General features: G+C 35.4%; 1 protein-coding gene across 7 annotated transcripts in view; it reads left to right on the top strand.

Annotated features, from left to right (window-relative positions):
* The window catches only part of LOC135685267 (uncharacterized), a 38411-nt gene that overhangs the window by 11252 nt on the left and 9160 nt on the right, over positions 1–17999 (top strand). For 3 of the 7 annotated variants that reach the window (XM_089112638.1, XM_089112637.1, XM_065201140.2), the window contains exons 1-2: positions 3667–11675; positions 16162–16420. In XM_089112638.1, the coding sequence (XP_088968764.1) occupies positions 16354–16420 (67 nt within the window). In that variant the 5' untranslated portion in view covers positions 3667–11675; positions 16162–16353. Of the gene's footprint in view, positions 1–1100; positions 1596–3666; positions 11676–16161; positions 16421–17999 lie in introns of those variants that run through there. The other 4 variants (XM_065201143.2, XM_065201142.2, XM_065201145.2 and 1 more) reach the window with 2 other exon arrangements.

Raw genomic sequence — 17999 nt, 5'->3', positions numbered from 1 at the left:
GTGCTTCTTAAAATTGTTCTGCATTGACGTAAGCCTGAGCATTTCCCTATCACTGTGGATGGTGAAGAAAGAATAATCAAGAGTTTCGAATTTCTATATCATTTTCCGACAATTTTCTGTTGGCTGGTCATATTTTCATTTGTCTGTTGCAGTGGCTGGAAATTGTCAGCTAATAAGCTTTTGCTTTTCACCATGTCATGATTAATTCTGCACAACTTGCAACATTTTTGTCTTTATTTGACTGTAGCTGATACTGTAGATAGGAAACTTCTTATTTTTTTCTGCTTCATGTTGTCTAGTACTGAATTAATGCTATTTATCTGAAACATGCCGATGAGTCATTTCCTGGCATTAAAGTAATGGCGAGATCCTGCTAGAGAACAGAGCTCAGATTATCTGTATGGAATCTTTTCAAGACGTATTATCCACAATGCATTCCAACTGATATGACAACAAAGAGAGAGAGAGAGAGAGAGAGAGAGAGAGAGAGAGAGAGAGAGAGAGAGAGAGAGAGAGAGAGAGAGAGAGAGAGAGAGAGAGAGAGAGAGAGAGAGAGAGAGATTATCCACAAATTGCCAACTAGTACAGAAATTTTCTCTAATTCTGTTATCATTTCTCTGACCAGCATTATACTACGGTCGAGAAGCTTTAAGGTGAGGGATGTCTCAAAGATCTCTATAACTCAATATTTTTCCCCAGGTCACAATATTTTTCTTTAGATCTCTAGTTCTTCATAAAAAAAAATTTTTCTTTTTGTCTGACGTATGCTGTTTAAATATACGATGTTTAAATTTGATTTCTATTTTAAACTATTTTTCTATTGCTCAAAAATCTTTCATAGAATCATATGTTAAAGTAAAATTTGGTTAACAGGACAGGTAATCGAATTTTCCTGCTCTTATCTTGTTATCATTTCATTTTTGCTTTATTTCATAATTTTATCGTCATATCAATATTAATTCTTAATATTGCTAACAATATCTTTGATACTTGCGTAGTATTTTGTTATACTCTTATTTGCTAGCAAAGATGTAAAGAGTCCATATTTTCTTGTTTGCTGCAAAGATGTAAAAAGACGGAATTAGAGACCCACCTTAAGAGATTCTAAACAAATGCATCAATTTGGCTTAAATATTTTCTTCAAATATATAATATTTTTCAGTATTTAGAGATTTGGTATGGTTACGTTAAATTTATGGCTATCATCATTATAATGTCTCTTTGCAGTGACGGATTTAGGTTCATGTTACCATTATAGTCCTGCCTCGTACTGAAATCAGTAGTTTGCATTGCGTGCGTTATTTCCAAATGCAACGAGGCGATGAATCACATCTGTCTCATTACTTTCTTAACTGCTATTTTTCCTCCCTATTACCTTGCCTTGTGGCAGCCTACCCTTGAATCATTCCACCTCCTAGGGATATCATTTGCATTATTCCGTAAGTCTTTCTGTAAAGCAGGCTTTATAACAATTGGCTTAGCCAGGATTTTTAGTTATCTGCTATTGTGTCTTAAGGTGGCAAAGTATTTTCAGAAATCAAATTTTAACAGATGAGGTTGGTCGAAAGTAGAAAAAGGCAACATCGCGTTAAACGGTGAGTTTCGTAACTCGCAATATTGGAACGTTGTTTTCTTTCCTTGATATCAAATGTTTTGTAATTATTTTTGATTTCCGAAAAGAAAATATTTGTATTAACGCTAGATCATCAACATGCCGATAGTTACAGCAAATGCGTTAATAATTGAGAAGTGGAGATTTTCTAACGAAGTACATCAAAAATGTGTTTACGAAAACAGGATTACTGTATATTATTTATTCTGTTAAAACATTAATATACTAAGAATGACTGAAGCAATTTTGAGAAAAACAATATCTATCTTTGTTTTTCTTTCGTTCTTGACTTTCAATGAACTACAGAAAATTGAAAATTTACTGAAAAACCAAAACTAATATTTTTCTTGGATAATTTTGTATCCCAGGGAGAGTTTTTGCCCAGAACGCCATTGAATCGCAGTTTTCCTTTTCGTGCTGTGTTTTTCAACATTCTGCAACTGTGATGTTTTCCCATTGCATCATATCCAATTTCTCGATAATAAATCCACGCATCTTACCGACTTTTTCTATCACCTATCAATGGGTTTAGTTTTTTTCATTTTCTCCATCGTGAAATAATAAAATGTGCTTGTTAACTTTAAAATATCCTGTTTTTGAAATACAATGCTCTAGGAATACCGTAGATTGGACCAAATTATGCTTTTTTATCTCATGATGAAATGATAAATATTTTGCTATGGTGAAAATGCCAAACTTAACCTTGATCAATTATGTGAAATTTTTATCTTTTTCCTTGGATAAATATCCAATTTTCCATAAAAGCGGTACGCTTGATTACAGATATAATTCAGTATGACCGTAATCCACTTCAAAACATTCCAAAATCTTCTTTGATATGATTCAGTTGTCGGCATTTTTTCTCTTGAAGAAATTCTCCATCAGTCATTCTCATAAAACCTGCAAGCGAAATTGTTGATTTTGAATTCGGATCATTTGCCTAACTCAAATGAAGCTTTTATATTTTGTCGATTTTTATAAATCTCAAATCCATCTATCCATTTTATTATGAGATTGGTATATTTTCATTCAGAAGCTTGTTTTTGTATTATTTTAATGTTGAATTACCAAAAGGTATTTACACCGCTATACATTCAAACAGTTTTCTTTCATAAACCAATTTTTTAATCTTAAAATCTAGATTCTTAAAATCTTATAATCTTAAAATAGGACAAAATCTACCTTGAGGAATCTTTGGCAGCAAGAAACAAATTATTCTATGATTTCACCTGAAAATGACACAGTAAATCGAATTTTTCAACAAGGTAAATTTATACCAAAACAAATTTTTTTTTGCTTGACAAAGTAGAAGTTAAACCTTGAAAATCAAAATGTCTTATTTCTCTCCTTTACTAAACAAAACAACAAAATTTGTTTTTACATAGTCCAAGATGTGAAAGCAAAGCAAATTTAAAAAGGGAATAACCCGAGTTCAAAGAGGAGATCTCCATTCTCTTCCTGTTTGCCAAAAATAGATGTTATCACTAACCAATCAAAATGCGGGAATCGAAATATTTCTTAACGGCAATTTTTTTGCTCAGCGTATCGAAAAATAGAATTAATGTGTGGAATTGAAATTCAATACCAGTGGCTTAGACTAAGAGGGGGCCGATTCAGGGCGACCGCTTCCTCACAAAGCTTGGAACACATTTTGTCGAAAGTTTCATGAAGATCCGACAAAGTATTCGAGGCAAGATCTCTTGAGTAGCATTTAACTTTTTCTGTCTAGAACAGTGGCGTACCCAGGGCTACAGTAGTGGGGGGGTCTGGGATGCAGCCCCTAGAAATTTTCTTGGACCATGCCCTTCAAACACTCGCAAATGCGGGGAAACGCCTTTTTTCCAAATTCCCCCCATTATTTGATTCATGTTGGCTACGGTAAATAGCAAAGTATTTTACAATTGTTATTGACACAAGCATACAGTAAACTACACCCCCCCCAATGAGTTTTGCATCGTTTTTGGACAGATCTTGAGGATCATATTTTAGAAAAGTGGGGAAAAGTCCGAACCCCCCTATTCCCCCCTTGGGTACGCCACTGGTCTAGAATGACACTTTGCCTTATATATAACGAGAGCAGTAGAATGCACAAATTTAAAACTACTTTACCTTATAATTTCAATTATACTCTTATTGTAATTTTATTATATTATTAAAAAATTGAATTTTATCAGCTGAACATCGCAATTAAATTGTGTGGTATGGATCTTGTCTGCCAATTTTGCTGCTGATATCTGCAGTAAGGAATCAAGACTAAACACAATATCCGGAAATTCAAAACGAAATGAAATATCTTCCATTACTGAATTTCCAAAGAATTTCGTTTCAATAAATATATTGTAAGCAGGCATGTCATGCTATTAATGTTTTACTCTCAGGGCTCTTACTTTTGGAAGGTGTTTAGAGAAATCTTGTTTTTATGTTATAGATCGAAATTGTAAAATACTTAGCCAAGAAAATGTAATTATCTTGATGAATATAGCTCTCATACATAGATTAGCTAAAATTCGCCCCACCGCCAAAAATTCCTAGCTACGCCACTGACTAGAGACATAACTTTGAGAGTCACATCCTAAACTTAGAAGCTTTCCACATTGTACCAACACTCGCACCCAGGTATTAATCATTCCTTAATTTTCTTCTTGAACTCCTCAACAGCAACAAGATCCCTAAGAAAATCAAGCCTGTCTGTTCTTAACGTAACAGATTCTATGTATGTATTGCTCGCAGAGGCCACAGGAACAGTTGGATAATGAAACTTCTGGATAAATTTTCTCGATTTCTAGAAGACGTCGTGTTTCATTTAAGGTTGATACCATATTTCTAAACCTCTCTTCTTCACCACAGCCCGGGGTTTTTTCTTTGAATTTGATTTTAGTGTGCTTTTTTGTAGTGATTTTGATTTGCAGGCTAGCTCGGCCAGTTCAGAACCCATTACTTTCCTAAGCCTGCTTGTAGCATCTTTAATGAAATAGTATTGATATTTTTCGAAAACTTAATAATCATGTACCCCCTACACTTAACTTCAAACAATTTCCTACATCTTTGGTGTTTTTTTGTGTAAAGAACTACTATTGATCTAGGATTTATATCACAAGACTTGGTTTTAAAAATCTAAAATTATCTTCAGGGTGCCACTTTTGATACTAACAGTCAATTCGTGAAAAAACCTGTAATACTATGGCGTAGGTTAACAGATCGCTTTATAAGACCATTTTTGTACATTCCAATACTTTTTATGATTCCAGAAGAAAAAATCTTAAATACAGTGATTGACAACCATTTGTAAACTAAACTTCTTGTGGCTGATCTGACATTATATCCAGGCCTGAGATTATAATTTTTTCTGATTTTTCAAATCTTGAAAAAGTTGTGTTGCAGTTTTGTAGAGACAGTAGCAACAAATGAAAACTAGTTTCAGATTTGAAAAAATCAAGAAATGAAGAAAACTTTGATTTGAAATCACAAAACTATCTTTATCTGATTAAGGCCCATACGTCAAAGATTTCATAAGATTTATTTAGGATGAATTAAGATTTGGTCTTGGTTCACCGTAGGGTTACAATCCAGACTGATCTTTAAGATGAGTATAGGAACCACAGCTCATTGGGTTTCACTTTTCTATATCAATAATTTCCACTCAATTTTTCAAGGGAGGATTTTTTCCATTGGAAATGTCATTATCTTCTAAATCCAATAGGATCTATTTTTCTTGTAATATTAATAAAGCGAATCGGATAGGATTGTACCATTATCGTAAACTCGGCATAACATTACCAAAAAGATTTCAGATCATCATGGTTGAAATGATTTTAGATTTTGAATTCATGATATACTCAAGAACAAATCCAGTTATTAAAATATAGTTAAGATGATTTATTCTATGCTCGCCATTTGTTTGACAAAAAAGATGTGCCCCTAAGTATTCTGAAAATCTTTTAATCTGGGAAGCTAATTACAGCAAGCAAAGTTGATGAAAAAATTATATCTTTTTAAAAAAACTTTTTGGAGATTGTTTAGCTAGATTCATTTATGTACTTATGCTTTTGCTCATTCTTAGCAACATACCAAAATTTCGTGTTATGCAGCCTTCATCAAACATTAATCTCATTGTTAATAGTTCTCCAGAATGTATGTTGACTGCAGAACACCGTCAAAATTTTTCTTGAATCCCTTTTTTGGTTTAAATTTACATGTGAGCGATCTCGTACTATTCTTGTGTACTACTACTACTAAGACGTCACACGCAGTTAATACTGCACGACGCGTCTCACAATGCCACGCCAGTTCTTTCTGTCCTGTGTCAGTTCAGATAATCTATTCAATGTTTGTGCTTCTTTTGAGAGATCCAGTTTAAATCCGATGCTGGCCAAATCTTGCCTTACTGTCTGCATCCAGGTCGTCTTTGGTCTTCCTTGTGGCCGTTTTACTTTCCCGAGGTATTCTTTAAGAGTTTTCCTTGCTGGTGTTTCTGGATGCAAGCGCACGAGATGTCCTAGCCATGTTAGTCTCCTTTCTCTTATCATTTCACCCCATGGTTCACATTTCGTTCTGGCATAGAGCTCGTTGTTGGTAATATTTCTTTGCCAGTTAATTCCTAGGATCTTTCTTAGGTGTCTACGTTGGAAGGTGTCGATGGTGTTTTCTAGCTTCTTCGTTAGTGTCCACAGTTCGCTATAATACAAAAATACACTTGCTACATAGGCATTAAAAGTTCTCAGTTTGATCTTGATGGAGTTTTCTTGTGCACAGTTTCTTATAATTAAGGGAAACGTTCTTCGAGACACTTTGTTATGGAAACCTCTCACCCTTTCCTTCAATTCTGGCTTCATACTCGATGGATTTTTCCTATCGGAACTCTATTTAACCCTGCGGAATATATGTGTGTTATATCAAGATTGTCAAATTTACCTTCATTAGAAGTTCATGATAACAACCAGTGGCCATTAGTTGATCAGTCATTGGTGATGAGAATTCGTGTTCTTTGCCTCTCGCTGCAAGAAAGTCTTTACAAGCAATCTCACTTTCAAATCTATCTTCTTGATATAGCTATTCATCTCATGACGAACGCGGTTTCCTAATTATTTGTCTGTTTTGTCATGAAATTATCGTAAGTTTCTTGGGCGACAATCAGGCTTGTAAAATAAGCAAATTAGGAGATTTCGATTATATTTAATCAGAGAAGATCGTCAGAACCAGATGGTTTTGTTTATATTAATATGCTAATTAAAAGTTTACACTAGAATCTGTTGTGATTTTTACGGACCAGACTAAACTTCAGAGGATTCCTTTGGTTTGGTGACAGCGAACAGCCATCGCCTTGATGAAATGAAAATTATGGTTTCTTATGGGTCGCCATTCTAACTACTAAAATTACTTCTTCTTTGTGCTTCTAGATTCCAGTCTCTTTAAGAAGTGCTTCTTGTAAGAGATGCCTGTTTGTTGCCTTGATTCGATTTCAAATGCTTTACCTAAATTTTTTTATTACCATTGAATGTCACATAGAATTCTGTTTCAAGTTCTTTTTTATGATATTAAAATGATGTTTGGTGTTGAATGAATAATTAATCTTCAATTGTTTATTTAAATGGGACAAAATCCTCATTGTTTATCTGCGGTTATGCATCACTAGGTTAGGCACACTTTGGCCAAAAAGTTTAATAAACCTGCTGTAGTTGGGGAAATCACATTCGATGAATTTTTTGAGTATCCTTATCATTAAGATTGTAGATTAAGAACTCCTGATTCCCAAACGAAAGAAATAGCTTTAACTTCAAATACATTGACCAACCCATAGCTATATAGATGAATGAGGTCCTGTGTCTTATGATTTATTCAGTACCTAGTGATCTTGTGGTCTAAAAATTATGGATACTACAGCATTAAATTTTCATGCAAATAGCAAATATTTTTTATGTTCCCAACAAATTCCTTGATTTTATTCAATTTAAATACATTGTATTTGCAAAAGCTTAAGATCCTTGTTTTCGGCTTGCAATTTCTAAGAAGTTTTCGAATTCTTTGAAAAACTATGAATCACAAAATTTTGAAACAAAGGAATGCTTTGATGTCACCTTAGTTTGCTGCTGTTCAGAATTGCATGGTATCTTATAAAGTTCACTCTCGAAGCCTGTTTTGTATTTATAGGAGCGAAATTGTTTTTGCTTCATCGAACTTGTTTTCACAACAATATTACAAAGTCACTTTGTTATAGTAAGGCTTGTAGGCCTACGTAGCTTATAGCTTTCCAGCATAATCAAATACCCAGCATAACCCTAATCGTGATCGCCATCGTGATCGTTATTATGATCGTCTCTGTGATCGTTTTTATGATCTTCTTCGTGATCGTTATTATGATCGTCTTCGTGATCGTTATTATGATCGTCTTTGTGATCGTTATTATGATCGTCTTCGTGATCGTTATTATGATCGTCTTCGTGATCTTTATAATGATCGCCGTATTGAACATGATGATTTCCATTGCGATTACAATGATCGATCGTCATTTTGATTAAAGTGATCGTCAATGTGATTATTATGACCATAATCGTCAAAATAATCATAAGGTTGTATCATGATGATCAGGATGATGCTTATGGTGATAACCATAATCATCACCAATCAACATAATCACCGACTACAGTTAATTAGCACAGTGTCAATCATGCTCTGCATCACCTTCATCCTACATTTCTAATCAAAAGCTTTACATCATAGCTTGATCAAGCTTAGGTGCCTGCTCATTACGTAGCGTAGCAAACATGAGAATTATGTATACATGTAATTGCTCTTATTTAAGTTATTGTATCTCAAAATTGGTCCCTCCGCAGAACAGCCAGCTCCTTTCCACGTCTTGGTCTTGTAGGATCTACTGGAATATTCTTTATGTTATCTTCTTTCTGTTGCTCTTAAATATTTAAAAAAACTATACTTCATAGTGACCGCCAAACAGTTACTTGTATTAATGATAACAGATGCACCGGTAAATATTTTATAAAGCAAAGTGTTTATATCTCTACACACAGTTGAAATAAAGCTCTGTTCATCAGAAATCAGATTGCGATTCGCCTCTTGCAAATTCTTAGGTCAAACTCTACTTCTCGGGCTAAGGTCATACTTTCTTTGCGCACTCGAATCGAACAACAACCTCGTTTGCAATACAATTCTCCTCCAAAAATTTGTTCTTAGATAAGATATCTTGAATACATCGACTACCACTAGAAACGAGGCTGTTACATATGAGTTGGTACCGCACAATATTATGAACTGTTGGTTGGTACCGCACAATGTTTTGTTAGGTTGGGTTCTTGCAGATGTATGCAGATGTTAATCCTTGCACCGGACCAGGGTTACTGTCTCTAATATTGTTTGGCTGAAGGCTGGCTCTAATAGAGGAATTTTGCGAAGAAATATTTTCACTGTTACTTAGGAATGTCGGGTATAACATGTCAACTAATTGAAGTATGGCCATACTATAATAACTTTGAGCAATCTCTATCTAAATATTTCCATAGCTCCTTATGTTGAAAAATCTTTGATCGTTTTGTTGAAATTATGAATAAGAATTTTTTCAGGAATCATCGGGCGATTTTAACTTCATAACTTGGAAAACGATAGAATCGAAGGTTATTCGTGCAATTTTTGTTATGATTTGGAGTAGCAGCTTTGTAAAGGAAAAGTTAACAATGCAACCAATAAAGGGAAAGTCTGACTACTTAGCAATGTTGTTACAGCAGCATAGAAATATTTATTCTGGTGACTTGTTGCACAAAATATGACAGTTTTCTTCGACCAAGTTTTCTGTCCACATGTCCATTGTCAATATTTCTCATGATCTTTTGGCTATCAAAGTTCCTTAAGCACAAGGGAAACTCTTGTGTAGCAATTTCTAGAAAGCATCAAGCAAAAGGTTTTCTTGATAACCTTCGGCCTTCTGTATACTAGAAACATGTCTTAAAATACTCATTAAAGGACCGTTTTTCTTGAACTGTACAGGTACTACATGATATCAAGGGGTGTTGATTTTAAATATCCTTGAGATATTACCTGATGTTTGGGGATATTGGCCTTTTGAGCCCTCTAGGCACTATCTTATATTTAGGGATATTATCTTTAAAAACTCTCAAAAAAACAACGGATATTTAGGGGTATTATCCTAAAAACCCTTGAGATAGTGCCTGATGTTTAGATATGTCAACCTTTAAATATTCTCAAGGTACTACCTGGTATTTAGGGATATTACTCCAAAAGTCATTGAGTTTTCCCCCCATATTTAGGATTATTAGCCTAATTACTCTCAAAGACTACCTAATAGTACTCCTAAAAATCCATAATTAGTGACAGTAGGCAAAATCATATAGGGGCCGAGAGATAGAAAACACTGTGATTTTTAGCCTTGTAATGAGCACATTCACTTTAAGTTAAACAGTTTCAGTTCAAGTTTCAGTCTCAGTTTTCATTGACAAATACATTTGAAGAAGTTACAGTAAAAATAGAACATTACCTCATTAAGAATATAAATTATCAAAACTAAACCTAAACATTACATGACCCCTTTCGTCATTAATACGTTGCAGTGTAGCACTAACGATTGGCTTTGTACTCTGCGATGTTGAGCTAAAAAAGTACCGTATGAACGAAAGAATATTTGAAGGAACCCTATTGTATGAGAACTGTAATTTTTCATGGGAAACAAAGGATCTTTGTGATTTTTGAAGGGCAGAAGCCCTCCTAAGACAGAAGTAACAACGCTCCTGCCTATCTGCTGCGATCACTGAACATTAAGCAACCAATCCTTAGTCTAAAGTTCACCCAGCCGATATTTTTCCTGAGGCCTGGGGCACAGAGAAAGATGGGGTATTTGATGACGTCATTAAACTGTAGTTGTAATTGTTGCAAATAAGAAACACCGCAACACGGCGAGAATGAACAACAATAAATACACGTAAATTATTAAAGGCTAATTGTTGTAATTATTGTTTTGTTATTGTTAGGACACCACCAGCGACAGCTATTTATGCGTGAACAGAAATCAGAAAAGTCTCTTTAATTCAAACACATCATTATTAGCATTCGAAATATTACAAAGTTTTATCGTTTTAAATTGAATTTAAAAATCGTGTTAAAACTTTTAGGGCCCTTAAGGCAATCTGCCCCCGGCCCCCTCCTCTGTTCGCCTGCTCTCAGCTCTGTCCTCTTGCTAATAATAAGTTATTTATCATTCATCCCAGTTATTTATCTTAGGTCGAAAACCGATGTATTGGGGATTTCACTTCGAGGATTAAATGTCTGATTGACGGGTTTTTGAATAGGTTGAAGAACCTGCACGATTGGTTGTGCATTCATTTCATAACTGTTATTGTTCGAGGTATTGAGGATGCAGGTGGCTGGGAAACCGCTCTGAGGCTAGATTTGGGATTATTATTGAATCCACCTCTCGAATCAACGAAAAGTCACCTCGGTCTCCTCGTGAATCGAATCATAGCAGTCACAGGGGCTCTGCAGGGTTTTGTAGAAATATTGTTGATGGATGCTAGTGCAGCGAAGAGACCGTGCTTTATGTAAGAAGTCACAACTAATTATGTTTGATTTGCAAGCTCTGGAGTGTTCATAGTTGAAAAAAGATTATGTTATTACAAGATCGTTTAAAGTTGCAAGATTTCACCAGACCAGTGGATGAATAATCAAGAGATCGTCATCACCAGGAAGTTTGTTTGTGTAAAATATCGATCAATTTCTGCTGTATGTCGGAGCTTCATACATTGCTAGCAAAAGAGAGTTGCAAGGATACGCTTTCATCGACAGTTACTTGGTTTGCGTTGAAACAACTGTTTGAATCTGTTAAGTCAAAAGCAACTTAGCTCCTTCGAGCTATCTATTAATCATGAATTAATTATCGTCACTAGTAAGAGCTACTCTGAGACCACTCGCTTCTTGCAGGACGAGAGCGTTGCCATTCATTTCAAACCTTTGGGCAAATGAAATTTATGATTGTATATGCGGGGTGTATATGAGGTCAATGAATTTTATAGCTCAACGGCAGTTTGCAGACGAAATTACTGAGGTGCGTTAATTTTTCATCTCCTTTGTTTCTCTATCTCAAAGATTACAAGAATTGATCGGTTTTGAGTTGGCAGTAGAAGTGATTTATGTAATTTTAACGATTGGCCGTCTGCTACTTGAATTTATACAAAGCTCAAGTCATTAAAAAGCTTTAGACAAAACAAAATTGAATTCAAGCTTTTCTTGTAACTTGTTGATAAGCACGTAGGAAGATTTATGAAGATGCTTAACATGTAGATTGAGCTTCTAGGATCGACAGGTTTTTTAAGTTCTTTGTGTAACGAAATGTCTATTTAAGAATTCAAGAGCCGTCAAGCTCTTCAAATATCAAATCATTCTTTATCAAGAACATGCATGCACGCCATGGAACTTAATTCATCCAAAGAAATGATAAAATGTTGATGGTTTTTAAATCTGCTCAAAATCGCTTCTTAATATATAGAACTATTTTTAAACAACCTTGGATAAAACCTTAAGTAGGCTGGTGTGATTTCAAGAAAAGTGAAGAAGAGAAGACATTGCACTAGAATTAGCTACGGCTTATTGCTTGAATATCCATGGGTTCTTCTCATTGTTAATGCTTTGCTAAAATCAAGTATGTACAGACAGCACTCTTTGCCTCTATTGTTTGAACGTACTTGGCTATAAGTTCAATTCCTTACAGTCTAGGTTTTTACTGATATCAAATATGGCATGGCTAATAACAAATATGGCATGACTAAATCAAATATGGCATGCGTTTGAGCCAGTGACAACGTCAGGTTACTATTATGTAGAGGAATGTAATGAGGAAAGCGTCTTTTATTTTACAAAAATTGACCTGTTCTCTAGGTAAATGGTTTTAACCTACCGCCTTTGTAGTAGACATAGAAAGATCTACCTTTTCTCATTTTCCCCAGCTCCTCCAATCCAATGTATATGTATTTGTTATTGCCTAGCTTCGAAAGTTTTTAGGACACTGAGAAGTTATGCTTACATTTACTCTATTGACCAGTGTCCTCTCACAGAAACCACAACTTGTGATTCCTATGCCTGGAAAAGAGCTGGCGACTCCCCTCACTCTACACTCCAAATGAATGTTTCCTTACACTAACTAGTGGCTCAAATCACAGACCCTTTGACTGTAGTCCGCGACCCTAACCACTGGGCCTTCCTCACATCCAATAAAGGAATTCATAACAAGGCCCGTGCCACAGGGGGGGGGGGGGGGCAGGGCGGCCATTGATAAGATCACTAAATATCCATTTTCACTAATTATAAGGATAAAATCAGTTTAAATTATTTATAAAGATAAACCTTAAGATTACAACAAAAAGAGTTAACTGAAGTACACAACCAAGACACCATCATCACAATGTTTGCCACAATTGGGGCTAGAGAGGGGGTTTGCCACATACTTTCTTTACATTGATGGCCCCTCCAGTTTAGGATCAGTGGCGCGGCTCCGCATAACCTAGAACATTATGACGATCGGTATCCTGCGATCACTATTCTCATCATGATGATGTTTGCCATCAACATCACAATACCATGCAATCAACATCATTATATATTGCAAATGACATGATCATTATTACTGTTACGACTGTGATCATCATAATCATCATAACTATCGATATGCCTTAGTATAATCCTATATTTTCAACTGCTCCTTCATCCAATTATCAAAATATTCAAAAATAGACCTACCTAATGTATGCAATGTTTGGTCCGAAATTCCATTTTCTTCTATTTTACTTCAATCGTAATTTCGGATTGGTAATGCATGTAAATTGATACTTAACTTTGTTAAATTACAATATAAGGCAGCAATGTGAATTTCATAGCGTAACTGTGATATGTTAATAGATTGGTTGTATTAAAAGTGGCATCATCTTCACATCTTTTAGCTTCTTATCATTGTAAAAATCCCCAACATCTGTAAAACTGTTCTTGCTTGCTCGGCTTTCCTTAGTTTCTGAGATGACATAATCTTTTCAGTGTTTTTATTATAGGGGTGGCCGATGCCCCTCTAACCCTTTTAGATCTCTTGGTCCAAGACAATACCTATCAAAGACAATGGATAATAGCCTATTTTATCAAAATAACCACGACTTGCCCCCCTCCTCTCCCCTCTGCATCTGACATCCCATATAGACTCTGTTGCCTTGCCTGCTTGAATTTCCGGGTGCTTGATACAGCATATTCCAAGAAAAGTTTTCATTTTTCAAGCTCGTAAAGCATTCTGCTCTTTCGCTTATTCATTGATTACCAGTCGTCTACATCTATACAAACGTAAATAAATCACAGACGCCGTTATAAAAACGACTGAATGGTTGACCGCTGTTATGTTAGGTCACGAGCCCTTTATAGGCCGCTTTTGTAGCGAGCGACATATTTGACCTGTAGGGTATTAAAGGTTTGAGGTCATATTGAAGTAACAGTGAAATGTTGGAAGCTCTTGGTTGCATTGGAGGCGAAACCCTTGACATTAAAGCAGCGAAAAACATTGGTAGAAATCTGGCTATTGGGATCTTAAGGATATTCTGCCATGACCGTTCTGCCCAAAATATTCATTGCCTCTGGAGAGTTGCAGGACTAAGCAAGTGACTTCCTCGCGAGGATCGTTGATCTAGTCAAATGTAATTCATACCATCAGAGAAAGTATTGGAAAAGTTCCTAGATCATGCCGATCCTAAAAAGGTATTTTTTACAAAGTACAGTAGAGGACGGTACAGTACGGTTTCGGTACGGTACGGTACGGTACAGTAGACTACAGTACACTACAGTAAACTACAGCAAACTATAGTACACTACAGTAAAGTACACTACAGTAAAGTACACTACAGTAAAGTACACTACAGTAAAGTACACTACAGTAAAGTACACTACAGTAAAGTACACTACAGTAAAGTACACTACAGTAAAGTACACTACAGTAAAGTACACTACAGTACACTACAGTACACTACAGTACACTACAGTACACTACAGTACACTACAATACACTACAGTACACTACAGTACACTACAGTACACTACAGTACACTACAGTACGTACACTACAGTACACTACAGAAGACCTGAAACATGTACTCAATATCAGCATGTGTTTTTGTTTGACATTATGATGATGCTGACATTATGCTAGATTGTAAACAATCTAGTATAGAATCGTCAAACAGTAGTCGTCTGGTGGATGTAGTAATTATCATCCAAAATATCTTAGAATTAAAGGCAAACTCTGGCTGATCTAAGTTTTTGAACATCGCCTAGGCTGGCTAGCTGTTTCAAATCAACAACAAAAGTTTTGAATCCTATGTAGCCTAGTTTATTACCTGATGTAATGTGCAGGAAGATGTTGAGATAAGGTGATGTAAAAAGCGATGATGTTTATGAAGACGTATGGAAACAAGCTGGTGGTGGCCTTTGTAGAAACGGAAGAAAGTGTAATTGAAACGAAAAGGGAAAGAAAGAAGGCGAAGGAAGGAATGTAAACAAAGAAAAACAAGCGGAAAATGTGTAGTCATTAGAAAGTCTTTGAATGCCATGTAATTCTCGTTTTCTTGGGATTTAAGTTGATTGCTAAAAATGACTTGTATCATGAAGTTTATGCCTTCTGTGGGTTATTAATTATGCTTTTAAGTTCTTTCAAATCCTGTTGCAAGGTTTCTTTGTACTTCGATCATAGTATTTTTCTTGACTGCAACTCAGTTATCTCCAAGGCGTCTATGAAGATGCGTGTACTTGGCTTCTTGTTAACTGCTTTAAATCCGATCTCCTTTGTGGAATTTCTCCATTAGCAAAGTTTGCAATAATCTCAAACAGCTTCTGGTATCATCAGTTGGTATTGGAGACACTTCTTTACAAAACACCCACCGGAAGAAAAGTTACATAGAAACAGGAAAATTTCGCTGCTGTTTTATGAATTGAATTTGATCTGAAAACCTTTCTGTATCTTTTATTACTGAAATTTTTGCTTAAAGAATTATTAGATAGGCAAATCAACTGGAAAGCGAGTTTCAAAATAGAAGCGCGTAAAGGTTATCTTCTAAGTTTAAATTCAGACCAGGGATCTCAGAAAGCCGATCAAAGAGATTTTGCCGCGTCTAGTCGAACTCACAGTCGCAAATAATGATTTCATTGATAAATTCAAGTTCAAAGACAAATTCATTTCGGTCGCTCAGTTCCAAAAGTAACGTTTCAGATTTTCAGCATTTAGAGTTTTAAAATCTGGTAAGAAGACAATTTCTTGTATATCATAAATTCTCAAACCCTGCTTTTCAGAATAGCGAAGTCATTGATATCATGATTATATCAGCTTTGAAGAGAAATATTCTTCTCTGATATCTTCTCATATTAGGCATTTTACAATGCAACGATGAATTTCTGATTACAAACGATGAATTTCTGATTACCAGTGTGCCGTGGTTAAGGCTCAATTATTCTCATTCACTTAAAGATTCCTTTCAATGAGAGTTCAAGAAAAATCTATTGTCTGTTTCCAGAACCATTGTGATCTGAAGGGAATTAGAAGTCAACGAAAAAGCTCTTCACAGAAACTTGGCACCTGACTAGAAGACGATGTTTGGAAACTTGGTGAATAATTCCTCAACGTGGTTTTCGTAATCAGAGATTTTGGTCAAGAATCCTGCAAATCCAGGAGCTATCAGGAATTTCCACAACCAGCTGAACTGATCATGTTGGTGAACATAATCCTCAGCACTTTTGTATTGCTACTTCAAGAAATCAGAACTCTCGAATCAGGTATTTCAAATCATTTTTGAATCTACCCACAAATCGTCAAAGATTGATATTTCTCTACCAGGATTGTAAGGAAAAATGACCATTTTTTTAATCAGGGCTGTTTTTAAGTCTGCTGGGTACAGTATAATCATTGCTTAGTGTTCAACGGTGTGCCTACATGTTTCCAAGGCATGTATTTCCTGAACTGAGAGTTCTGCCTGTATCTTGTCCATTTAATAAAGCACAAGCCTAAATGTTCCATTCATATGGTTTTTGAAAATATCATTAAATTGCTAAAAATTTCAATTAATTGCTTGCTCGCTTGCTGCTTCAGCGTTTGCTTTGCCATGCTAATTACTTCAACTTTTTGTTATGTTTCGAGTTGAAGTAATCCTCAAAATGGCATGTAGACAAATTACCGACAAATTTGACCATAAAAAGACGACATCTCGAATTTGATTTGTTCGATTCGTAGTAAGTGCCTTTGCTCTTCCATTTGGAAGTTATTCTTCAACAGTATAAATTTACGTTCTGTGGAAGATTCTGTTTATCTCAGGGACTTTTATGGTACCGCAGGTTTGTACACGGTCTTAATTTATGGGATTTATAGGCAACACAATTTTTCATAAATTCATCAATTTTCGTTAGTTCGAGGTGGCAATTTAACGCTCGCAGTTTTATATTTGGACCTTTTAAGTGACTTGACAAAGAAGTGTCGTGCAATCGCTGAGTTTTAGGTTCTGAATTATTAGCAGTAGATTTTTTAAAAATTGAAGAGCGTGATTAATCATGATTAAAGGTAATTAATCGTGATTAATCGTGATCAAGAATACACTTTATTGGTAAAATGCCCCAATTTAGTCTACCAATATAGTCTCCCTTTTGAGTGCTACATCTATGGTGGAAATGGTCGGCTTAAGTGCTATCAACAAATATTGGAAGGGCACTCTTTGCCTTCATTTCATTTTGGCATACAAAAGGGGGAAGATCCCAATGTCCTCTTGGCAAGACTTGAGTACCAACTCTTCGGTACCCTAATTTCTTTGGTTGCCTGGAGGGTGTTTAAGAACAGGGCAGCTGTTGTCTCTAACTTGCACGTTTTGCACTTTTACAGCATTTTCCCTTGCTAAGTAAAGATAGGAGAAAGAATCTGCTATCACAATTCACGGTTCATCATCTGTAAATAGAAGAAAATAATCGCGTTTCAGTCACAAGCAGAACAAAAACAACACGGAAAACGTTCTGACAGAGAAATAAATTGGATTAGGGAAAGCAGTTGCATCGGAAAATCTTTGGCAAAGCAATTGATGATTGATCGCCGTAGAATCGACTAATTGACTACATTATGGCTAGATACCTTCATCTGAGTATCAAAGGACTTCTTATATTCAAGAAAGCAAACTTAACGTTCACCATTTGATAGAGATGGAAATAATCTTATAATTTGAAATTTTAAGCCTTGGCAAAACTTAAACGAGAAACAGATTGCTTGTAAGGGTTCAAAACCAGACGAATTGTACATTGAACTTTGTAAGATTGGATTAAGACCTAATCAATACAAATAAATAAACATAAACTAGGCAATCCAATTTCGGAATTT

The sequence above is a fragment of the Rhopilema esculentum genome, chromosome 15 (assembly GCF_057945365.1).
Source record: "Rhopilema esculentum isolate cy_ngs chromosome 15, ASM5794536v1, whole genome shotgun sequence".
NCBI lineage: Eukaryota > Metazoa > Cnidaria > Scyphozoa > Rhizostomeae > Rhizostomatidae > Rhopilema > Rhopilema esculentum.
This window is presented reverse-complemented; position numbering and strand designations above follow the sequence as displayed.